We start from the raw sequence: 26,454 nt of genomic DNA on the forward strand, positions 1-26,454 counted from the left end.
AGGAGACTGTGTGGATCAGGCCTTCATGGTCGAATTGCTGCAAAAAAATCACTACTAAAGGACACCAAAAATAAGAAGAGACTTGCTTGGGCCAAGAAACACAAGCTTTGTGAGAAACGGTGTGGGTGAACAGATGATCATGTGTATTTCTCACCGTAAAGCATGGAGGAGCAGGTGTGGGGGTGCTTTGCTGATGACACTGATTTATTTAGAATTCAAGGCACACTTAACCAGCATGGCTACCACAGCATTCTGCAGAGATACGCCAACCCATGTGGTTTGGGCTTAGTGGGACTATCATTTGTTTTTCAACAGGACAATGACTCAACATACCTCCAGGCTGTGTAAAGGCTATTTTACCAAGAAGGAGAGATGGAGTGCTGCATCAGATGACCTGTGCTCCACAATTCCCCGACCTCAAACAAAATGAAATGTTTTGGGATGAGTCGGACCGCAGAGTGAAGGAAAAGCAGCCAACAAGTGCTCCGCATATGTGGGACCTCCTTCAAGACTGTTGGAAAAGCATTCCAGGTGAAGCTTGTTGAGAGAATGCCAAGAGCGTGCAAAGCTGTCATCAAGGCAAAGAGTGTCTATTTGAAGAATCTCAAATATAATATATATTTTCATTTTTTTAACACTTTTTTGGTTACTACATGTTTCCATATGTGTTATTTCACAGTTTTGATGCCTTCACTATTATTCTACTATGTAGAAAATAGTAAAAAATAAAGAAAAACCCTTGATGGAGTAGGTGTTCTAAAGCTTTTGACCGGTAGTGTTTATAATTGGCCTATTTTACATCATACTTACATATGTAAACACAAAACACCAAATATTGAAATAATGTAGAACACTCAATTGTTTTGGATTACCAATCACTTTTATTTGGTCAACATAACATATCTAGCACATATCAGTGATATGCCTCATGCTCGTGAACCTCATGCCACTCGTGCCCATGTCCCTGAAGTTCCTGTACTCTCCAGGCCTCATGTACATCATCCTGCCTCTGAAGTGGGGCTGCTCGTACATCAGCCAGTGGCCATCCATCACGTTGCAGGACTGGCAGTCGGACATGCGATAACGGTCCATGATGGAGTCACAGTCGTCCATCATCTCGTGCATCTGACCTCCGAAGTTATCTCTCTCGTAGATCCTCATTCTGTAGGATCCTCTGTGCTGTTAGGAGGAAATAAGAGCATGTTGAATGAATTACTGAATACATCAGACTGTTGAAAAGCTCACAGAGCCAATATGATTTGTGTAATTATGGACTTCACAAAGCTACTTCGACCGGGGCTGTTAATAGCAGACTAAATATCATATGGCCTACAATTGGGATTGTGCGGCAGGACCTGATATCAGTCATTCCCATCATACTCTGGAAGTCAGAGTACTCTCCCCTCCTCATGAAGTACTGGTTTCCCATGTAGTTGTTGCGGTCGTAGACCATGAAGCAGCCGCTCTGAACCTTACAGGAGTGGCACCTGCTCAGGTAGGAGGACATGTCAGCGCAGTCGCTGCTGCACTCATAGGAACGACCCTGGAAGTTCCTGTCCTCGTAGAAGACGACCTGAAAATAAAAAAGGGCAGTTTCTATGAATTAAAATGTTTTATGAAACTAGCTAGCTAGCCAGCTAGCCCCCGAATAGCAGCACTGTAGAAACTATTACACTCAACGGAACGACTTGATTAGTGTAGTGTCAACAACGCAGCCACTGCCAGCTAGCCTACAAAGTCAACAACGCAGCCACTGCCAGCTAGCCTACTTCAGCAGTACTGTATCATTTTAATCATTTTAGTCAATAAGATTCTTGCTACGTAAGCTTAACTTTCTGAACATTCGAGACGTGTAGTCCACTTGTCATTCCAATCTCCTTGCATTAGCGTAGCCTCTTCTGTAGCCTGTCAACTATGTGTCTGTCTATCCCTGTTATCTCCTCTCTGCACAGACCATACAAACGCTCCACACCGCGTGGCCGCGGCCACCCTAATCTGGTGGTCCCAGCGCGCACGACCCACGTGGAGTTCCAGGTCTCCGGTAGCCTCTGGAACTGCCGATCTGCTATGCCTCCCTCCAGTCCCTCGACTTCTTGGCACTGACGGAAACATGGATCACCACAGATAACACTGCTACTCCTACTGCTCTCTCTTCGTCCGCCCACGTGTTCTCGCACACCCCGAGAGCTTCTGGTCAGCGGGGTGGTGGCACCGGGATCCTCATCTCTCTCAAGTGGTCATTCTCTCTTTCTCTCCTTACCCATCTGTCTATCGCCTCCTTTGAATTTCATGCTGTCACAGTTACCAGCCCTTTCAAGCTTAACATCCTTATCATTTATCGCCCTCCAGGTCCCCTCGGAGAGTTCATCAATGAGCTTGATGTCTTGATAAGCTCCTTTCCTGAGGACGGCTCACCTCTCACAGTTCTGGGCGACTTTAACCTCCCCACGTCTACCTTTGATTCATTCCTCTCTGCCTCCTTCTTTCCACTCCTTTCCTCTTTTGACCTCACCCTCTCACCTTCCCCCCCTACTCACAAGGCAGGCAATACGCTCGACCTCATCTTTACTAGATGCTGTTCTTCCACTAACCTCATTGCAACTCCCTCCAAGTCTCCGACCACTACCTTGTATCCTTTTCCCTCTCGCTCTCATTCAACACTTCCCACACTGCCCCTACTCGGATGGTATCGCGCCGTCCCAACCTTCGCTCTCTCTCCCCGCTACTCTCTCCTCTTCCATCCTATCATCTCTTCCCTCTGCTCAAACCTTCTCCAACCTATCTCCTGATTCTGCCTCCTCAACCCTCCTCTCCTCCCTTTCTGCATCCTTTGACTCTCTATGTCCCCTATCTTCCAGGCTGGCTCGGTCCTCCCCTCCCGCTCCGTGGCTCGACGACTCATTGCGAGCTCACAGAACAGGGCTCCGGGCAGCCGGCGGAAATGGAGGAAAACTCGCCTCCCTGCGGACCTGGCATCCTTTCGCTCCCTCCTCTCTACATTTTCCTCCTCTGTCTCTGCTGCTAAAGCCACTTTCTACCACTCTAAATTCCAAGCATCTGCCTCTAACCCTAGGAAGCTCTTTGCCACCTTCTCCTACCTCCTGAATCCTCCTCCCCCCTCCTCCCTCTCTGCAGATGACTTCGTCAACCATTTTGAAAAGAAGGTCGACGACATCCGATCCTCGTTTGCTAAGTCAAACGACACCGCTGGTTCTGCTCACACTGCCCTACCCTGTGCTCTGACCTCTTTCTCCCCTCTCTCTCCAGATGAAATCTCGCGTCTTGTGACGGCCGGCCGCCCAACAACCTGCCCGCTCGACCCTATCCCCTCCTCTCTTCTCCAGACCATTTCCGGAGACCTTCTCCCTTACCTCACCTCGCTCATCAACTCATCCCTGACCGCTGGCTACGTCCCTTCCATCTTCAAGAGAGCGAGAGTTGCACCCCCTTCTGAAAAAACCTACACTCGATCCCTCCGATGTCAACAACTACAGACCAGTATCCCTTCTTTCTTTTCTCTCCAAAACTCTTGAATGTGCCGTCCTTGGCCAGCTCTCCCGCTATCTCTCTCAGAATGACCTTCTTGATCCAAATCAGTCAGGTTTCAAGACTAGTCATTCAACTGAGACTGCTCTTCTCTGTATCACGGAGGCGCTCCGCACTGCTAAAGCTAACTCTCTCTCCTCTGCTCTCATCCTTCTAGACCTATCGGCTGCCTTCGATACTGTGAACCATCAGATCCTCCTCTCCACCCTCTCCGAGTTGGGCATCTCCGGCGCGGCCCACGCTTGATTGCGTCCTACCTGACAGGTCGCTCCTACCAGGTGGCGTGGCGAGAATCTGTCTCCTCACCACGCGCTCTCACCACTGGTGTCCCCAGGGCTCTGTTCTAGGCCCTCTCCTATTCTCGCTATACACCAAGTCACTTGGCTCTGTCATAACCTCACATGGTCTCTCCTATCATTGCTATGCAGATGACACACAATTAATCTTCTCCTTTCCCCTTCTGATGACCAGGTGGCGAATCACATCTCTGCATGTCTGGCAGACATATCAGTGTGGATGACGGATCACCACCTCAAGCTGAACCTCGGCAAGACGGAGCTGCTCTTCCTCCCGGGGAAGGACTGCCCGTTCCATGATCTCGCCATCACGGTTGACAACTCCATTGTGTCCTCCTCCCAGAGCGCTAAGAACCTTGGCGTGATCCTGGACAACACCCTGTCGTTCTCAACTAACATCAAGGCGGTGGCCCGTTCCTGTAGGTTCATGCTCTACAACATCCGCAGAGTACGACCCTGCCTCACACAGGAAGCGGCGCAGGTCCTAATCCAGGCACTTGTCATCTCCCGTCTGGATTACTGCAACTCGCTGTTGGCTGGGCTCCCTGCCTGTGCCATTAAACCCCTACAACTCATCCAGAACGCCGCAGCCCGTCTGGTGTTCAACCTTCCCAAGTTCTCTCACGTCACCCCGCTCCTCCGCTCTCTCCACTGGCTTCCAGATGAAGCTCGCATCCGCTACAAGACCATGGTGCTTGCCTACGGAGCTGTGAGGGGAACGGCACCTCAGTACCTCCAGGCTCTGATCAGGCCCTACACCCAAACAAGGGCACTGCGTTCATCCACCTCTGGCCTGCTCGCCTCCCTACCACTGAGGAAGTACAGTTCCCGCTCAGCCCAGTCAAAACTGTTCGCTGCTCTGGCTCCCCAATGGTGGAACACACTCCCTCACGATGCCAGGACAGCGGAGTCAATCACCACCTTCCGGAGACACCTGAAACCCCACCTCTTTAAGGAATACCTAGGATAGGATAAAGTAATCCTTCTCGCCCCCCCCCCCCTTAAAAGATTTAGATGCACTATTGTAAAGTGGCTGTTCCACTGGATGTCATAAGGTGAATGCACCAATTTGTAAGTCGCTCTGGATAAGAGCGTCTGCTAAATGACTTAAATGTAATGTAAATGTAAATTGTTGATAAATGGCTCAATATTATATTGTAAACCCATTTGATTTTAGGTATTTAGCAGAAATCACACATATTGAATAAAGAGTGAAAATCTGGGGTTAACCTTTTAGGTTAAACTATGTATTATTACTTGTCTTTTGTTCAGTGTGCTGTTTTAACTGTTCGTAAACCTCAGTGGACTTCACGTAGACTGACATTCCTTACCAGTGAATACATCATCAAAAGTGAGTTGTTACTTAACTAACATTTATGGTTCATAGCACCATACTACAGAAATGCTTACAAAACTTTCAATTGTATTTTTTTTTAAATTCAATACATTAATAATCCATCAATTTGTTAATTTCTCTTGAGTTATAAAAACTAAAAAGAAAAGAGTTAACACTTATTTAAAGAAGCGTTTATAAAGGGTTTATTAAAGGGTATGTAAATAGTTAATAACAGTTAATAATACGTTATAAACTGCTATAATACTTTATAGACTTTATAGTAAAGTAGTTAATTCACTCACATTTAGCATGAGTGACAAATCTTTGTCCATTTTTTTATTCTCTGCCCCCAAAAGTCCATATTAGGATAGTTTTTACAATATTGAAGTTATGAAAACATAATATTTTACCCTGATCTACAGCAAACAATGTGATGAAACAGTCTGGGTTTATTTAGGCAAAGCAATCGCGCACACACACACACACACACACACACACACACACACACACACACACACACACACACACACACACACACACACACACACACACACACACACACACACACACACACACACACACACACACACACACCTCTACTAATCCATCTCTCTATTAACTGCTCCCTTCTTAGATATCCCACACACACATTGTGACTGAGACAGGCATGCTAGAAGGGCTATCTGCCATTACCTGCATCTTTCACCTATTCTCTGTGTGGGCTTTTTATAGGGTGGAAATGTTCTGCTTTGCATCAAGTACCAACTATTTTTAACATCGCACATTCCCAAGATACTTTGGAGTACCAGGCGTGTTGCATAGCAGAGTCTGGGTTAGGTTCTTATGTAAAAACACCCGCCTGGATTGACCGAGTGCTAGGCACCGATCCAGTTAGAGATCCAGTATGTAGATACTGTAGATATTTAGAGGTGTGGTGTGGAGCTAAATTTGGCACATATTGTTTTGCTATGCCAGGTCAGGTCATCACTCTTGCAGTCCTGCAGTCCTTCCTCTTCCTCTAAAGAGGCAGTTGGTTCACTACTAAATCAATTATTTGCTCGCCGGCCAAAAGCAGCATTCTTCCCCAGTAAGGTAATCGTTGTTCCTTTTTTGTTTTCTTTCTTTTTATGATCTCTCTACACAAGGCACAATCAAACAATAGCTCCATACATGATTTTCCCTCTCAAACAGAACCCCATGTTTGGATGGGGAGCTTGACGTCCAGATAGGCTGATACAAGAGCCTTTTCATGTGCCTGACTGACTCCCATACGGTTGGTTGAATTTGGTGGAGATGTTTTCGGCACCTGTTCCTCTTCTTGCCAGTGGAGGCCAGCAAGGGGTCACCACTTCTCTCCTCCTGTCCTGATACAGGGATGACAATTGTCCTCTTACCATCCTACCACTGACTGTAGTCAAAACTTAAACAAGGCTTCAATGGTAAATGTACTGTGCCACCAAACAATCAGTGGTTTGAACCTGTCTAATAGATGCCTATACACAGACACTACTGTATGTGTAGAGGGAAAACACCAAGCATTCAGAAAGTACAGCCCTGTAGATAATTCACTATTCTCAGCGTTGATCCAAAAATAATCCCAAATCCACCTGGCTGCTTTCCTGACATTTGCATAATACTTGTTATCAGTGTGAAGTCAGTCGTGCCAATGGAGACTGGGTGGTACCTAGAAAGGGTGTCACAATTACCACACCCTCACTTGTGTGTGTTGACCCTCACTTGTGTGTGTTGGCATCTCGCCCTTCAATGAGACAGACGCCCACATCCTGCCCACCTCCAGGACCCTCTTCCACTGACGTTAATGGTCCCCGTCGTCTGTACCGTCAACCTCCACATGCTGGTCACCATGGCAACAGGTTAGTGACCAGGGGAATTCCTCCTTTTAACGGTTCGCTTGCCAGAGACTCACGTCAGCACCACGGGGGGCTTGCCTTAGCCCCAGTCCCTAGCAACTAGTTGCTATGCTGCCCCGTTGCCATGCGGAGATTGACATGTTTTTTAACAGTTGGTGGTGATGATCACCTCTCCAACAAACAGAATCACACACGCACTGAGCACACACACCGTTACTATTGCATACCATTCAGAAAGAAGACCCCTTGCCCCTCTTTATCCTTGTGTCACAGTAGCAAGACACCAACTAAAGTTCCACTGATCAAGTTGAGAAGACACAAAGTGACTGTGAGAGACTTATGGACCAGCGTGCAGTATGACCTGACCTGACACTCTTCAAATGAAACCATTTTTGCATGCCTTATTGGATGATTTGGGGAGAAATCTAGCCTCCTCTCCATTCACACTGAAATGACACACGGTTGTCACGATGAAAACCGTAATAAATAAATAAATCATATCGTCAATAACTGCATTCACAATGACCTTCACAACGGCAAAGTAATATGCCTACACAGGCTACATAGTGCATACCATACCAATGAAGATACATTTAAGGACAAGATTTTTTTAAAGAACAAGACAGTGCCTGCTGAAGAGAGATAATTTAGCAGTTATACCCATTTCAATCACAACTTTTGATGTGACACTGATGGCTGGCCCAAATTCCTCCAAAATAGATATACCAGAGTGGGATAAAATGATTAGCAGGATCAATTGGCATGTGCTTCATCTCTGATGGTGCTTACCTGGCATGGACCAATAGGAAGGATGCTGCCTGGAGCTCAAAATAAGCCTTCTATCTCCAGCACCCACAAAGGGGGGCTCCACCAATGTCATCTCAACCACCCCTGAGGTTGGTTCTTCCAAGGAAGAAAGAGAATGCCAACAGGATAAGCAACATCCGAAAACTCCCCAAAATATTCAACCTTCCTTCTGCTATCTTGTGGCTAATGCTGCAACATGTTGTATAACCCACTCAGTTCAACATGAAGGGTAATGTTGTCATGAGAGTCAACCTGATTTAATTTAACTGATTGAATTTGACTGATTAAGGGCACACAGCCTCAATACAGTGAGCAAAGGTAATCATAAGCATTTACTAACTAGCTCCTAGATGCTAGGAGACCTCTTGTTCCTCTACTCATCTGATAGACATGCCTTAAATCCCCTAACTAGATATTGGCAAAAGATCAATAGTTTATGGGAATGTTTACATCATTGTTTTAAGATTTATTTTCATAGCCCTTAAATCTGACATAGAAACATAACAGATGATGTTAGACACATGACAAATCATTGACAAATAATGAATCCAACTGTGCTTGAGTGAGTCTTAAGGTTTGTTTATATTTTGAGCCTGTTACTAAGGCTACCGTACTGTTTAATCATGGACTGAGGAAAGGTTCAACAGGGGACAGGAAGTAAACAGCAGCAACCTGCTTTGCCATGTTGCTTTGTTGAATCCATCCAGGGAGGGCTGGCAGGGTTTCCTCTCCAAGGGCCAGGGCAAAATAAATGAACTGGGCGGGATAGATTAGTAGATAGACACCCAGGGAGATCTGACTCGGAGAAGGGGATGAAACATGCAGCCTTGCAGAAAGGAAATACAATTTAGATTATTGCAGTAGTCCCCGATACCCACCTGTGGGTATAGACCTTAATGTAATGGGACTTGGGATCTTGGGGTCTGGAGCATGTGTAATCTATCCTGTGACCAAAGGTAATGTCACGACTTCTACTGAAGTCGGTTCCTCTCCTTGTTCGGGCGGCGTTCGGCGGTCGCCGCTCCCGGCCTTCTAGCCATCACGATCCACCTTTAATTTTCCATTTGTTTTGTCTTGTCTTCCTGCACACCTGGTTTACATCTCCTACTAATCACATGTGTATTTAACCCTCTGTTCCCTCCATGTCTGTGTGGGGTATTGTTTACTGTCAAGGTTGGCACGCTTCCGGCTGGTTTGCGCCGGGTTTTGTTTTATTACCCGTGCTTTGTGGCAGCCGGTACTTTGTACATGGGTTTTGTAGTTTTGCTGCCTCATCTTGTCCTTTGGGCATTTTGTGTTGTGACGCTGTTGCGTTCTGTATTATGATTGCCTAAGTAAAGTGCTTTGTCCATTCATCTCTGCTCTCCTGCGCCTGACTTCCCTGCACCAGCTACACCCACCGTTGACACGTAAACAACTTCATAATTTTGTGTGTTGCAGATGTGTCTCAGAGGAATGGAGAGGCCAACTGTGTGTGTGTGTGTGTTGTGTGAGGAAACTTACATGTAATTCAATTTGGCCTCAGGTTGTATTTATGTGGGAGGATGGGTCGAAGATTCCTTCAACAGCCCATTCAATTTTTCATCAGAGTTTGCCTTTTCATCCCACGCAGGTGGGAAGTGACATTTTGTTAGGGCTCCCTTAACTAGATATATGGGGCTTGTGACCTTCTTAGGTATTACTTTTATTAAGAGAAGCAACTTAAAACAGTAAGTCAATGTCAACCGACTGACGTTGATGGAACGGCTGCCTACTGCGTGCTGGCAGCCATTGTCTGTTGAGCGGAGTTGGACTCTGGGAAATTCTAGTATCAATTTCAAAAATCAAGATTGGTTGAATTGTGGACCTTATACAGTAAAACGGAGAACAATCTATTGAAATATACAGGGAAATGCACAATGCTTAACATATCCAACAAATAATATTTAAGTAAGCACAGCTTATTCCCTGTTCTCTCTATTTAAGTCACTACCATGTTATGGGTGTTTTAATGTATTTATTGTAATTATCTGCCTGCCTGGCTCCATAATCACATTTTTATTTTTTATTTTTTTTATTTCACCTTTATTTAACCAGGTAGGCAAGTTGAGAACAAGTTCTCATTTACAATTGCGACCTGGCCAAGATAAAGCAAAGCAGTTCGACAGATACAACGACACAGAGTTACACATGGAGTAAAACAAACATATAGTCAATAATACAGTATAAACAAGTATATATACAATGTGAGCAAATGAGGTGAGAAGGGAGGTAAAGGCAAAAAAGGCCATGGTGGCAAAGTAAATACAATATAGCAAGTAAAACACTGGAATGGTAGTTTTGCAATGGAAGAATGTGCAAAGTAGAAATAAAAATAATGGGGTGCAAAGGAGCAAAATAAATAAATAAATTAAATACAGTTGGGAAAGAGGTAGTTGTTTGGGCTAAATTATAGGTGGGCTATGTACAGGTGCAGTAATCTGTAAGATGCTCTGACAGTTGGTGCTTAAAGCTAGTGAGGGAGATAAGTGTTTCCAGTTTCAGAGATTTTTGTAGTTCGATCCAGTCATTGGCAGCAGAGAACTGGAAGGAGAGGCGGCCAAAGAAAGAATTGGTTTTGGGGGTGACTAGAGAGATATACCTGCTGGAGCGTGTGCTACAGGTGGGAGATGCTATGGTGACCAGCGAGCTGAGATAAGGGGGTACTTTACCTAGCAGGGTCTTGTAGATGACATGGAGCCAGTGGGTTTGGCGACGAGTATGAAGCGAATGCCAGCCAACGAGAGCGTACAGGTCGCAATGGTGGGTAGTATATGGGGCTTTGGTGACAAAACGGATTGCACTGTGATAGACTGCATCCAATTTGTTGAGTAGGGTATTGGAGGCTATTTTGTAAATGACATCGCCAAAGTCGAGGATTGGTAGGATGGTCAGTTTTACAAGGGTATGTTTGGCAGCATGAGTGAAGGATGCTTTGTTGCGAAATAGGAAGCCAATTCTAGATTTAACTTTGGATTGGAGATGTTTGATATGGGTCTGGAAGGAGAGTTTACAGTCTAACCAGACAACTAGGTATTTGTAGTCGTCCACGTATTCTAAGTCAGAGCCGTCCAGAGTAGTGATGTTGGACAGGCGGGTAGGTGCAGGTAGCGATCGGTTGAAGAGCATGCATTTAGTTTTACTTGTATTTAAGAGCAATTGGAGGCCACGGAAGGAGAGTTGTATGGCATTGAAGCTTGCCTGGAGGGTTGTTAACAGTGTCCAAAGAAGGGCCGGAAGTATACAGAATGGTGTCGTCTGCGTAGAGGTGGATCAGGGACTCACCAGCAGCAAGAGTGACCTCATTGATGTATACAGAGAAGAGAGTCGGTCCAAGAATTGAACCCTGTTTCACCCCCATAGAGACTGCCAGAGGTCCGGACAGCAGACCCTCCGATTTGACACACTGAACTCTATCAGAGAAGTTGTTAGTGAACCAGGCGAGGCAATCATTTGAGAAACCAAGGCTGTTGAGTCTGCCGATGAGGATGTGGTGGTTGACAGAGTCGAAAGCCTTGGCCAGATCAATGAATACGGCTGCACAGTAATGTTTCTTATCGATGGCGGTTAAGATATCGTTTAGGACCTTGAGCGTGGCTGAGGTGCACCCATGACCAGCTCTGAATGCATTTAATGCATTCCTCTTTTCTATAACCTCTCTCTGTACTTGGCTATACTCCAGGTTATAGAGCAGAGATGCAAATGATGCATTGACATCGTAATCAACAGAATTTGTCACATTCAATACAATGTTTTGGGTGTATAGAAATGTTAAGATATATTAGTGTAGGCAGCTAACAAACAGCACAGCTTGGTAATCATAAACACAATTGGAAGTTGCTAAGAGCTGGTTTGGGACTTTCACAGAGGAACTGGTCATCAATCAAAAGCATGAAATGGTTTGGAAACACTGTGGTAAAGCATTAAAATCCCATCCATTCTCTCAGGCCAGTTCAAAGCCTCAGCCAGCAAACCCGACTTATTAATCACTGCTGTTTTATTCAATTAAGCATTGGCACTGAACAACTGGGAATCTAATCTATTTTGCGTTAGGCTTTTTCCTTACTTTGTCCATTACTTTGGCCCGGCACAGTCTTTTGATCAACACATTGCATTTCAAAAGGAATGTGTCTTTGTTAGTCTGTGTCCACATGTAAGTCACAGATGGAAGGATGTGTGTGGATACTTTGACCAGACACGTTGTCACATGATTCACTTGATTTGCATAAAGAGTAAGATGTAGGCCACGGTATTGTCAACGGTTCATTTGTGTGCTGAAGAACTGGTTCAGTGGGTTTGCAAAACTGGCTTCAGTAAGCTATAGTGTCTATTTTTTGGGACAGCACGGCATGTGTGTGGTCCTTGGAGGACTTACAAAAATAGAATAAATGCATTCTAGAACAGAACAATCTTTTGTTTGAGTCCACTGAGAGGGAATAGGCCATTGTTAGGATAATTAATGTCCAACTCCAGATGTATTTCATACACTGTGTTCCCATGAACGATTGGCATCTCTCAAACATAGTCCAGACACCAAGAGAAATGGCATTCATATCTCTGGTTTGTGATAAGGGACTCATATATTTGCATTATGATGAGAAGATAGCACAGAAATGCAGCCCAGCCTCATCTGCATGTCTCTCTTCACCTTACCTCTGGGTGGAGGCCTTCAGAAACCGTTGTTGTTTGATCAGCCCCTAGGACTGATCCAGATGTTTTCATTCTTTCCAGAAATAAATAATATGATTTCTGTCTTTTAGATCTGTAGGCTACACTTGGCAGCAGGGCAAAGATAATTTCTCTACCCTCATTATCTTATCACATTCATTCTGGTAATATATAATAGGTAAGAGGTAGTTGTAATCAAAAGAAAAAGCAAATAGTTAGGAAATAGTTAGCTTAATGTTCCAACTTGTGACTGGCAAAGTAAGCATGTCACGGTAAGATCTACCTACACCTGTTGTATTCGGCGCATGTGACAAATAAAGTTTGATTTGATGGGTAAGATGATCTTCATTTGTTTGATTGTACATTGTAGTGTTCCATCTCTACAGTATGTGGGTATTACAATTTGTGAGTATAATATTTCCCACACAAAGATTCACAGAGATTACACACATCTAAAGCAGGAGTAAGCAAGGTATGTGGATCTCAGACAGATATCATCATCTTCGCTATGAGAAAACTCCATGACAAGTCAAAGCAAGGATGGACCAGAAGTCAAATTAATGCCTGTATTTATCAAGAGTTAGCTTTCCTAGACAAAATAAAGATCTGAGATTGCAGCAGTGTGTGTGTCAGACGAAGCCAGCATGACCCATTCGGAGATTGGAGACACTGGCTACGTAACCCACCAGACCTCCCTCCACCTGTGTAAATAACCTCTATTGCAATTACAGAGCAGGTTCTATGTACCTACAATGCTGTTACTACAGTTATTCCGTAAATAATGTACATTTGATTGACATGACCTTGTATTTTACAGTGGGTTACTTTGACAATGCTGCATTCATAACCAAGTGGGAAGGTGAAAATGACCCGTTGTGAAGTTGTAAATACTAGTTGGATGAGTGCACATGCTTTGAACTCATTGAGTAACGCTGATTGGCTAATGGCCAACAAACTGCATCAAGCATAAACTAAAAGTACAACTATCATGCTTGTAAACTAATTATAGTGTTCAAAAACCATATTAATAGATTGTTTTTTATAAATAATATTTTGTTGTTGCATTTAACTACCGGAAATTCTGTTATCGAGGTAGCCTAATTTTCTTAGTAGGTTACTTGAGAGGTCAGCATGTGGGAGAAGTCGGAGCATTCAAGTGGATTTTTCCCAGTCAGTATTTGGTAAATACCAATAGTGTGCAACTGCAGCCCGCAATATGGGGCATTCCTGCATGTGGGCTCTCATCTGCAGGAACGCCCCCCCTCCCTTCACTTCCGCATCCCGAACACCTGCCCTCGCTTTCGTCAACAGAACTGCGGGAAAACAGTGCCCGCTGTCTACCACTGTTGTACGGCTAGCTAGCTACCATTGTCGGCCCCCGCCCCTTCTTCTGTGAGGTTTATCGGCAGCTGGTATCCAACGTTTTGTGCAATTAACGCCACCTAAATGTATTGGAGCGCCCCTGCCTCCCGCCTGTCCTAACTTAAAAATTGACCAATAAAAGTATAGAGAGGAGTTCCTGCAGATTCAGGAATGCCCACATGCAGGAACGCCCCCACACTATTGGCTGCAATTGCACCATCTAAATACCACCTTCCCACTTGTATTTGAACGCAGGATCCGAGCACCCGCCCCTCATGAATAATTCAGCAGCCCCTCCGCTTCATGCTACTGTAGGAGAGCGTTTTCAACACATACAAACATCTTCGTAGGCAATGTTTGGTTCTTCTCATGCAGTCGCGTAATGAAATAGTTATTTCTTCTTCACTGGGTGGTTATTATTGGAGGCAAATTGAGCGCAATTCCGGGGTTTGTTTCCTCCTTCAAAACCTGGAGTAGGAGGTACCACAGTGGGAGAAGGACGGAACGATCGAACACGTCGAATCTTTACGCACGCTCGCGAAGACTGTGTTGTGGTCCAGCTGCTTACTGGGAATCTTGCTGAAACGTTAGCTAGCCATTGCACTGACGTTTATCTACGAACTGACACGGGTTTAATGGTCAGTGGGACATTCTTGCCTCGCCTTATTTGACAGTGGAGGAGGTGAAAAAAATAAAGGTAAGTCACAGCGAATGACAATTACAAGGTAATGTTACATTTGAAACACGAAATTCGAATGATTTGGCTGAATGACGTTAGTCCTAGCCAAATAATTTGATGTTCTTTAGCGTTTGGTGTCTGCTGTGCTGCACTGTTTTAGCTAGCTGGCGCTTGCTGTATATCCGCATCGAAGTGTCCCAATCATCTATTGTATTGCAGGTAGCTAGCAAACTAACATAGTTAGCATTCGCTATTTGACAACCATATAATTTTTGAACTTGTTTTTTTACTGTAGTTATTTTTAGCTGGACAACCTAAAGCCACACAGTGAACAATGTGGCCATTCCGTTTCACAAAGAAACCCCTTTTGTGTATTTTTTATTGACGAATATCCCATCGCCATACGCCTCAAACTGGCTTACTGGACATCTTTGAAGTTAGAATGACAGCTACCCCCCCCCCCCTCCGGCTAACGTTAGTTAAATAGAGAAGCTGTGTAACGCTATTAAGATTCATTATACCCTTAGTGAATTATACCATGGCATTTGCTGAATGACTTTCTAAACCAAATGTATAAATGCTTAATGTGCATTCAATGTCCTAGCACCAGCTTACTTTAAAATGCATGGGGGTTGTGAATGCATTACTGCCATGATGTGTTATGTGTTTCTTACATTTCCAGTGGTGACAGAACTGGGTCTGGTTTCCCAAAAGCATCTTAAAGAGAAATGTCAAAATACAAATAAATCTTCATATTCACGATCTCTAGCACCAGACCAACATCAATATATCAAATGGCGTGTTTCTATGTTTTCTTGATGTTGGGGTGGTGCTGGAGATTATGTTGAACCATTTAGAAATAGCCCTTTAAGGCTAAATTCCTGGTTAGAACCTTCGTAGGAGCATAGTTTAATCTCTGAGTTGTTTCCCTTCATAACGTTGCACTTGAAAACGATTAATCTAACATGCTGACGAGACCGCATGTGTGTGTGTGCACGCGCATGTTGATTTTGTCCACTATCGCCAGAACGGCCTTTAAAAATAATGGGACTGCCGTTTTGGGCTCTAAAATTAGTTTGACCCCCATTGTGAAATCTTTTATATTTCGATACAAATCGAGATGTTAAATATTGATCCATTCTGACTACTACATTTGTCATCACACAGGAACACATGCTGACAGAACTATTACCGACTGGTAGGCCTAAGGGAGGCTCACACCCTCATGCATGCTCTTTGAATGTGCACTCTTTACATGTGTGTGAATAGACCTAGCAGCTGAGAATGCTTCAGTAGGCTAATGTACAATCATTCTTTGACGTTCAATGATCAATTATTCACTCAAACACCTCTTCGCAACCTCTTTATTCCCAAAACTTTTCCTCAGTCACTCATCTTTCTTGAAGTGACCGTTATGGATAGGCTACCTACAGTAGAGTAGTCCATGGACACAGGGACCCAATATTTGGGTTTGTTTACTAACAGCAGTCTTCAAACAGCATGGTCAAATTTCCTCATGGTGACGCCATAAATGAGCTAGCCTAAAATCAATAAGATGAGGTGAGTTTGTATTTTGGGTGAACCATCCCTCTAAACATATTAAGCCCCCCTTCTCCTACTTATTAACATTGTTGGGTCATGAATCAAATACTGTCAGACTGCCTACTGGCTAGGCTATCTTAACTAAAACACAACCCAGATTAAATAATCACAGTTGGCCAGTGCCTCCAGGGTGAGATTTTTTTTATGACTGACATGTAGCAATTTCTTTGTAACTTTAATTTACGTGCTGGAGGGCAGCTGTGGAAAAGTGATTAGGGAAATGATGTGCAGTCTAGGGTTGGGGCTTTAGCAAGGTACTTCACAGAAATAGAGCCAGCTGTCGCAGCAGACATCAGCAATGATGAAATTGTCCCAGATTGGGGTATCTGTTGAGGAAACAAAATCATAATTAAGTTCAGCCAATTGATTTACTGGCTGGAGTGGCTGCTTGGATCTTCATGATGAATGAGTATGGAAGGGCCTTAACAAAACAACAGTGAACTGGGAACCCACTAGACCAAGTGAAAGGTTTTATGACATTGATGTACTTTTATTAATTCTACATTTTAACATGCAATCAGTGTAAAGATTTTGTACAGCCTGCTGAGGGAAGCCAATTAGATCTGACCTAGATTAAATGTGACTTTGGCAAGTAGCCTACTTCTAGCAGTCCTGAGCAGTGTAATTTCTCAAAGTTGCTAGTCTTGAGGCCATAGGCCTACTTGTATACTTTATTTCTTTCTCTATTTTGTATATATATATAATTTTTACACTGTTTTCTCCTCAATTTTGTGGTATCCAATTGGTAGTTAGTCTTGTCTCATCGCTGCAACTCCCGTACAGACTCGGAAGAGGCGAAGGTCGAGAGCCGTGCGACACAATGCCCAGTTAACCCGGAAGCGAGCCGAACCAATGTGTCGAAGGAAATGCCATGCATTTGGCGACAGTGTCAGCGTGTACTGCGCCCGTCAGGAGTCGCTAGTGCGCGATGGGACAAGGTGCGCCGCCCCATGGGTCTCCCGGTCGCAGCTGGCTGCCTGGACTCTAACCAGGATTTCTAGTGGCACAGCCTTAGACAACTGCACCACTCTGAAGGCCCTCCTACTTGTATACTTACAGGTTTACAAGGTTACCTTAGTTATCAAAAAGAAAAGAAAGGAGGACCAATGCACTCTTCATATAATTCATTTAAATGCCTTTATTAGTATGGCATGTTCAATAGAAACAACGTTTTTTTTTTTTTTTTAAACCGACGCGTTTCGGCAGCATGGCCTTCGTCAGGGAGTGCTCAGGATTAGAGGTCGACCGATTAATCGTAATGGCCGATTTAATTAGGGCTGATTTCAAGTTTTCATAACAATCGGAAATCCATATTTTTGGACACCGATTTGGCCAAATTTAATTTTTTAAAAATTATTATTATTTTTTACACCTTTTAATTTAATCTTTATTTAACTAGGCAAGTCAGTTAAGAACACATTCTTAGTTTAAATGACGGCCTAGGAACGGTGGGATAACTGCCTTGTTCAGGGGCAGAACGACAGATTTTCACCTTGTCAGCTCTGGGGATACAATCTTGCAGCCTTACAGTTAACTAGTCCAACGCTATAACCATCTGCCTCTCGTTGCACTCCACAAGGACACTGCCTGTTATGCGGATGCAGTAATCCAAGGCAAGTTGCTAGCTAGCATTAAACTTATCTTATAAAAAATGATCTATCATAATCACTAGGTAACTACACATGGTTGATGATATTACTAGTTTATCTAGCGTGTCCTGCGTTGCATATAATCTGACTGAGCATACAAGTATCTGACTGAGCGGTGGTAGGCAGCAGCAGGCTTGTAATCATTCATTCAAACAGCACTTTCATGTGCGTTTTACCAACAGCTCTTCGTTGTGCGTCAAGCATTGTGCTGTTTATGACTTCAAGCCTATCAACTCCCAAGATGAGGCTGGTGTAACCGAAGTGAAATGCCTAGCTAGTTAGCGGGGTGCACGCTAATAGTGTTTCAAACGTCACTCGCTCTTAGACTTGGAGTGGTTGTTCCCCTTGCTCTGCATGGGCAACGCTGCTTCGAGGGTGGCTGTTGTCGTTGTGTTCCTGGTTCGAGCCCAGGGGGAGCGAGGAGAGGGACAGAAGCTGTACTGTTACACTGGCAATACTAAAGTGCCTATAAGAACATCCAATTGTCAAAGGTTAATGAAATACAAATGGTACAGAGGGAAATAGTCCTATAATTTCTATAATAACTACAACCTAAAACTTCTTACCTGGGAATATTGAAGACTCATGTTAAAAGGAATCATCAGCTTTTATATGTTCTCATGTTTTGAGCAAGGAACTTAAACGTTAGCTTTCTTACATGGCACATATTGCTCTTTTACTTTCTTCTCCAACACTTTGTTTTTGCATTATTTAAACCAAATTGAACATGTTTCATTATTTATTTGAGGCTAAATTGATTTTATTGATGTATTATATTAAGTTAAAATAAGTGTTCATTCATTATTGTTGTAATTGTCCTTATTACGCATACATCTAAAAATAAATAAATCGGTCAATTAATCGGCATCAGGGTTTTTTTTGGTCCTCCAATAATCGGTCGACCTCTACTCAGGAAGCACCTCTCCTGCTAAGAGTGCACTACCACTAACACCTGGCTGCTACCAAGATATACCACTATGATGGGAAAGTAAAGTCATCACATCTAAGACAGTTGTGCCAAGCAAGTTAATGCATCCTTTTAAAAATGTCTGAAGCCATTTACCAGTAGAATGTTATGAAACAATGTAAGATTTATTTAATGTTTTTAGTACCTCCGATGCAGCCCAATCATTTAGCCTAGTAGAGTATTTGATTGATAAATGGCTTCTTTGCACAACATTATAAAGGGGGGCAATGTTATGGATTTGTCACAGCTGCTACTCTTCGTTTAGGGGAACCTTGATTATTAAACACAGTCACAGAGTGTTGTCTGTCTGCAGTCAGATATGTAAATTGAAGTCTGTGCTGCGTGCCTGGTGAGCTGCTGTGACTCTCGCATGTAGTAAATCCCCATAACTGTCACACCTCCAATACTTAGAGGAAAACCTGAGCTGCTGCCATGCCTTTACTGCAGGGTCATTAAAGGCCAAGCCATGAAGTGAAGCTGCATTCACTAACACCATCTCAATTCATCCCTTTGCTCCCAAGCCTCCCACCTCAGGTTTATCTTACTGGCTGCCTGTTTGTCAGACTCACATGCGCACACTCACACACCCACACCTTTCTCCTTTTGCTTTGATTGGGATGAGATTATCAATGGTCACAGCTGTTTCACCTTTTGGTGTTTGCTGCAGTGATAAAATGGTTGAGAATCTGACATGCAAGTAGATTTTCCTCTTGAGTCACATTTGGAGATGGCATATTGCTGTACTCAGCGCAGTATGACGGACTGTATGTTCGAGCAGCAGGTTTGGCTTGTCCTACTCTTCCAAAATGGGCTTTCAATATGTTTGGCTGAATACTGTTATCGGACAGTCTTTCTCAGATGTTTTCCCATTTATGTCATTTATAACAGAATGTTATTACAGAATTGGGTGCCTATGCATCCAAACTATGGAAAGACGATTGATGTCTCTCCTTAAAAATGTTTGTGTGGAATCACAATAAAGGGATTGTAACTGACTGTAACCATCAACATAACCTAAAGAGGTCTTTCAAGTTCAAAAAGCAGCAAAGTTGTTGTAAGTGACTTTTTTTGTAGTTGAATCCAGGCCAACTTGTGAGAGAGCCTGACCCCCTGACTCTCAATTACCCACAACCTCCTACAGGTGGGTTCTCTGCTGTCGCCTGGCTCTTATCTCCATGCTCAACTTTACTTCCTACAGGACACTATTCAGCTGGCCCCATAGACAGAGTGGGGGGGTTTGGTGTCTGGCACTTTTTTTCTCTCTAGTCTAGGGCTATGCAGCATGCATTCCTGTGGGCTAGATTTAATTGTCAGTGCCACTCAACTAGTGCTAATAATAAGGAGACTAACGAGGAGGCTAAAAGTTCCTGTTGAGACCACACATCAGGGTCAGTAATGCTTTGTTTTCTTTGTGTGTGTGTATGTTTGTGTGTGTGTGTGTGCATGCTTGCATGTCTTCCGTTTGTTGTTTTATGTGGGCCAACGTCGATCTGGTTCCAAGATACCAACAGACACGACTTTTGGTTACAATGCCTTATTATTTCCTGGTATCGAATCCTGAGTCACCATCCTGAGTGAGAGAGAGAGAGAATGTTTGGATTATTTTTGGTTACTAAAGCACAGACCAATACCCCTCCCTTATAATAATATGATAAGAACGGGCCCTAGTCAACCAAACTCGGTTTCTTGTTTCAATCGCCAAAGATTTTCATGTTGCCACACAGTCAAGGTGGCATTTCTCAGTAGTAGAGATGACCAGGATGTTCTCTTGATAAGTGCATGAATTGGAAAATGTTCTGTCCTGCTTAAGCATTCAAAATGTAAAGAGTACTTTTGGGTGTCAGGGAAAATGTATCGAGTAAAAAGTACATTATTTTCTTTAGGAATGTAGTGAAGTAAAAGTTGTCAACATTTTACTTGGGGGTCATGTTGTGGACTTCAAGAGAATGCTGAGTTACCTTGCATGTTGACATATGTAGTTATATTGTATCCTCTCCTTCCTCAGTAAGCAATATCAAAACAACTTGATTTGAAGAAGTGTTGACTTGCACCATAAGAGCTCAGCTGAATGATGGGGGGAAAATAATTCAGCTAGCGTCAGACAACCAAGTCTCTGGTGCAGTACAATTTGTTTTTAGCAAGAGTGAAAGAAATACATCCCTCTCTTTATTTTTCCGTCCCACAGCAGTTTAATTTAAATGGACCACTGAACAATACTGTCTACACTACAACAAGCAATGTGTCACCTGCTTTCAGAGAGGAAAAACAGCTGTGAATGCAGCCGTTTTCACTGGACTGCAGCGTTTGCCTAATGGAATGGATTTTTAAATTCTCAAATGTTATCAGTGAGGTATGACCGCAGTCACTCGAGGAAGCGGCCGTTGTCACCGCACATCGTCAGGAGGCCAGTGTGATTCAACCATTTCGATGTGACAAGACTGCCAGCTCCATCATGGAATTAGCCTAATTTACATCCGCTCAAACGTTCACATCTTTCAGTTTGCCAAATGATCTGTTTGCTTATATTCTACTTTTTGAGACCAATTTCATCCAAGTCTCCTCATTAACAAAGCCATAATTGTTCCCCTTTTGTCTTTTTTACATGTTAAAATGAAGCCGACTCAAGCTCAGGATTAGAAAATAAATGGTAGTGTCATCTGGCTTATGTTGCACCTAGCACTGCAGGTAGACTGAAGAGGAGTATCTTACAGATCCTTTCTGGCAACTTCACCTCCAGGTTTATTCAGTCTCTAGCTCAGACTTCCAGGACTCCACTGAAGTCCCAGTACATGTCATCTCCAATGGAGCGTGCCACCAGAGCCTTCTGATCTGATCACATGGCTGTTTTGACCCCATTCCTCCCTCTTCTATTCCCCTCTGAGGCCATCATCTCGTTCCCGCCATCTATGCATTGGTGCCACCTCGTCTTCAGAGACCTCGTACATATACTAAACAAAGATATGATTGCAACAATTTCAATGATTTTACTGAGTTACAGTTCATATAAGGAAATCAGTCCTTTGAAATACTATACATGTACAGTGGGGCAAAAAAGTATTTAGTCTCACTTAAAAAGATGAGAGGCCTGTAATTTTCATCATAGGTACACTTCAACTATGACAGACAAAATGAGAAAATGTATTTGCAAATTATGGTGGAAAATAAGCATTTGGTCACCTAAAACAAGCAATATTTCTGGCTCTCACAGACCTGTAACTTCTTCTTTAAGAGGCTCCTTTGTCCTCCACTCGTTACCTTTATTAATGGCACCTGTTTGAACTTGTTATCAGTATAAAAGACACCTGTCCACAACCTCAAACAGTCACACTCCACTAGGGCCAAGACCAAAGAGCTGTCAAAGGACACCAGAAACAAAATTGTAGACCTGCACCAGGCAAACTATGACAGACAAAATGAGAAAAAAAAATCCAGAAAAATCACATTGTAGGATTTTTTATGCATTTATTTGCATATTATGGTGGAAATAAGTATTTGGTCAATAACAAAAGTTTCTCAATACTTTGTTATATACCCTTGACAGAGGTCAAATGTTTTCTGTAAGTCTTCACAAGGTTTTCACACACTGTTGCTGGTATTTTGTCCCATTCCTCCATGCAGATCTCCTCTAGAGCAGTGATGTTTTGGGGCCGTTGCTGGGCAACACAGACTTTCAACTCCCTCCAAAGATTTTCTATGGGGTTGAGATCTGGAGACTGGCTAGGCCACTCCAGGACCTTGAAATGCTTCTTACGAAGCCACTCCTTCATTGCCCGGGCGGTGTGTTTGGGATCATTGTCATGCTGAAAGACCCAGCCACGTTTCATCTTCAATGCCCTTGCTGATGGAAGGAGGTTTTCACTCAAAATCTCAAAATACATGGCCCCATTCATTCTTTCCTTTACACGGATCAGTCGTCCTGGTACCTTTGCAGAAAAACAGCCCAAAGCATGATGTTTCCACCCCCATGCTTCAAAGTATGGTGTTCTTTGGATGCAACTCAGCATTCTTTATCCGCCAAACACGACAAGTTGAGTTTTTACCAAAAAAATATATTTTGGTTTCATCTGACCATATTACATTCTCCCAATCTTCTTCTGGATCATCCAAATGCTCTCTAGCAAACTTCAGACGGGCCTGGACATGTACTGGCTTAAGCAGAGGGACACGTCTGGCACTGCAGGATTTGAGTCCCTGGCGGTGTAGTGTGTTACTGATGGTAGGCTTTGTTACTTTGGTCCCAGCTCTCTGCAGGTCATTCACTAGGTCCCCCCATGTGGTTCTAGGATTTTTGCTCACCGTTCTTGTGATCATTTTGACCCCACGGGGTGAGATCTTGCGTGGAGCCCCAGATCGAGGGAGATTATCAGTGGTCTTGTATGTCTTCCATTTCCTAATAATTGCTCCCACAGTTGATTTCTTCAAACCAAGCTGCTTACCTATTGCAGATTCAGTCTTCCCAGCCTGGTGCAGGTCTACAATTCTGTTTCTGGTGTCCTTTGACAGCTCTTTGGTCTTGGCCATAGTGGAGTTTGGAGTGTGACTGTTTGAGGTTGTGGACAGGTGTCTTTTATAAATCTTGCTTGTTTGTAGGTGACCAAATGCTTATTTTCCACCATAATTTGCAAATACATTTTCTCATTTTGTCTGTCATAGTTGAAGTGTACCTATGATGAAAATTACAGGCCTCATCTTTTTAAGTGGGAGAACTTGCACAGTTGGTGGCTGACTAAATACCTTTTTGCTCCAGTGTACATGTAGGCTTTGTGGTGGAAGCAGTTCAGGAACCTTTTGGAAGAGGTGTTGTCGTGCCCTCTTTGTCTGTGTTTTTGTGTTTGAACCATGCTAGATCCTTAGTGATGTGGACACCGATGAACTTGAAGCTCTCCACTGTCGACTTTTATATCAACATAACTACCGGTACTTCTTCTCTTAATTGTTTTATTTCATTAGAGAATGACATCCTAGCTGAAGTCCTGTGTTTTCTCACACCAGAAAGAAATGGCTAATATGACTATTTATATCTCTGATACCTCAAGTTAATCTGGCTCCAGCTTGTGGGTAAAGAAAGACTGGGGTTACTATTTCTTAGCTCCATTGCAGACACTGTTTCAATGGAAATGGTCCTGCAGAGCCACCATCTGAACTCAATACAAAGAAGTCTGAGGGAAGAACGGGACGGGTCTTAAATTGTCCTCATCGGTCTAAGTTGTTACATTGGACAGTACCCTACGTTTTCTTTTACCAGACATATTGCTTTCACCTATGAACACATTTGCCCGAGGGGGTACAGATTGTGGTTTGCATGGTGGTTGGCATTAACGTATTTGAATATGTCGCTTGACCAGATAGGCTATGTTGGATATTAATTTTAAAAAATTACTGGAGTGCATAGAATTTGCTTCTAGATGTATATTGGCCTTGCCTACATTTTAAACTGAAGCACTTCAGTGCCTTCCTTTCCCCCTGCACTTGAAAATACAGCCTCTCCATGGCTCTGAATTACTTCCATTTGAAAAGCTGATTTATAGATAATCTGTCATTGATTTCAGAACATCATGCACCAGGTAAGGCTGTGTGTGTGGCACTTTTGGTTTGTTTTTTTGTTTTTGTTTGAGGCTCCGCTTCCTGGTAGAACCAATCAAGACTGACCATTTAAAGAGCAATCTTTCACAATGCAAGTGCATTCATGTGTCTGGAGGCTACACTAATCTGTAATGATTGGTTGTACTCAGTATGAGAACACAATCCGTTTTGAATGCTGTTCTAGAGAAGCATCTAATCCAATAGCCTATTTATCTTTTGTGTGTAAGTTTCAACCTCTATCTCCATTTGTAAATATGTTCTCCAAATGGGTAATTATGAGCTCAAATATTGATTCTTTCATCTGCACCTCTTTTATTCTCTCTGACGGATAGGCCTAAACAGCAAGCATTTAGCCCATGTTTGTTGGTTTTTGTGGTTTTCGAAATCTGATCTTTTCGACCTTCACCCGACTTTACATCCCCTTCAACCTTCTTCTGAAGTAACAAAATTTTCCCCTCCAATTTTATAGAGTAGACCCTGAATATCTGTTTTCAAATCAAATTTTATTGGTCGTGTACACACATTTTGCAGATGTTATTGCAGGTGCGGCGAAATGCTTATGTTTCTAGCTCCAACAGTGAAGTAATATTTAACAATACAAAACAATACACACAGTCTCAAAACACAGACCGGAATATAAATATACTCTTTCCATGACAGACTGACCAGGTGAAAGCTATGGTCCCTTTATTGATGTCACCTGTTAGATCCACTTAAATCTGTGTAGATGAAGGGGGGACGACAGGTTAAAGAAGGATTTTTAAGCCTTGAGACAATTGAGACATTTGAGACAAGTGCTTTTGAAAGTGGTTTGGTAGTAGGTGCCCGGCACCCGGGTTTGAATCTGTCAAGAACTGCAATGCTGCTGGGTTTTTCACACTCAACCGTTTCCGTGTGTATCAAGAATAGTCTACCACCCAAAGGACATCCAGCCAACTTGACACAACTGTGGGGAACGTTAGTCTACATGGCTAGCATCCCTGTGGACCGCTTTCGACACCTTGTAGAGTCCATGCCTCGATGAATTGAGGCTGTTTTGAGGGCAAAAGGGGGTGCAATTCAATATTAGGATGGTGTTCCTAATGTTTTGTACACTCAGTGTGTACAGTTGAAGTCGTAAGTTTACATTCACCTTAGCCAAATACATTTAAACTCAGTTTTTCACAATTCCTGACATTTAATCCTAGTAAAAATTCCATGTCTTAGGTCAGTTAGGATCACCACTTTATTTTAAGAATATGAAATGTCAGAATAATAGTAGAGAATTATTTATTTCAGCTTTTATTTCTTTCATCACATTCCCAGTGGGTCAGAAGTTTACATACACTGAATTAGTATTTGGTAGCATTGCCTTTAAATTGAGTAACTTGGGTCAAATGTTTCGTGTAGCCTTCTACAAGCTTCCCACAATAAGTTGGGTGAATTCTGGCCCATTCCTCCTGACAGAGCTGGTGTAACTGAGTCAGGTTGTAGGCTTCCTTGCTCGCACATGCTTTTTCAGTTCTGCCCACATATTTTCTATAGGATTGAGGTCAGGGCTTTGTGATGGCCACTCCCAATACATTGACTTTGTCCTTAAGCCATTTTGCCACAACTTTGGAAGTATGCTTGGGGTCATTGTCCATTTGGAAGACCCATTTGCGACCAAGCTTTCACTTCCTGACTGATGTCTTGAGATGTTGCTTCAATATATCCACATAATTTTCCTTCCTCATGTTGCCATCTATAATTGTGAAATGCACCATTCCCTCCTGCAGCAAAGCACCCCACAACATGATGCTGCCACAGCCGTGCTTCACGGTTGGGATGGTGTTCTTCAGCTTGCAAGCCTCCCGCTTTTTCCTCCAAACATAACGATGGTCATTATGGCCAAACAGTTCTATTTTTGTTTCATCAGATCAGAGGACATTTCTCCAAAAAGTACAATCTTTGTCCCCATGTGCAGTTTCAAACTGTAGTCTGTTTTTTTTATGGCGGTTTTGGAGCAGTGGCTTCTTCCTTGCTGAGCGGCCTTTCAGGTTATGTCGAATTTAACTGATTTTACTGTGGCTATAGATACTTTTGTACCCG

At 43.2% G+C, this 26,454-nt stretch overlaps 1 protein-coding gene across 1 annotated transcript in view; it reads right to left on the reverse strand.

Moving 5' to 3' along the window:
• Positions 1-903: 903 nt before the first annotated feature.
• The window catches only part of LOC118365798 (gamma-crystallin M3-like), a 66,472-nt gene continuing 40,921 nt past the window's right edge, over positions 904-26,454 (reverse strand). Inside the window, exons 2-3 of the mRNA XM_052490268.1 lie at positions 1,334-1,596; positions 904-1,179 (exon numbers count right to left, since the gene is read on the reverse strand). Coding sequence (XP_052346228.1) covers positions 904-1,179; positions 1,334-1,596 — 539 coding nt within the window. The remainder of the gene's footprint in view (positions 1,180-1,333; positions 1,597-26,454) is intronic.

The sequence above is a fragment of the Oncorhynchus keta genome, chromosome 32 (genome assembly GCF_023373465.1).
Source record: "Oncorhynchus keta strain PuntledgeMale-10-30-2019 chromosome 32, Oket_V2, whole genome shotgun sequence".
Classification (NCBI taxonomy): domain Eukaryota; kingdom Metazoa; phylum Chordata; class Actinopteri; order Salmoniformes; family Salmonidae; genus Oncorhynchus; species Oncorhynchus keta.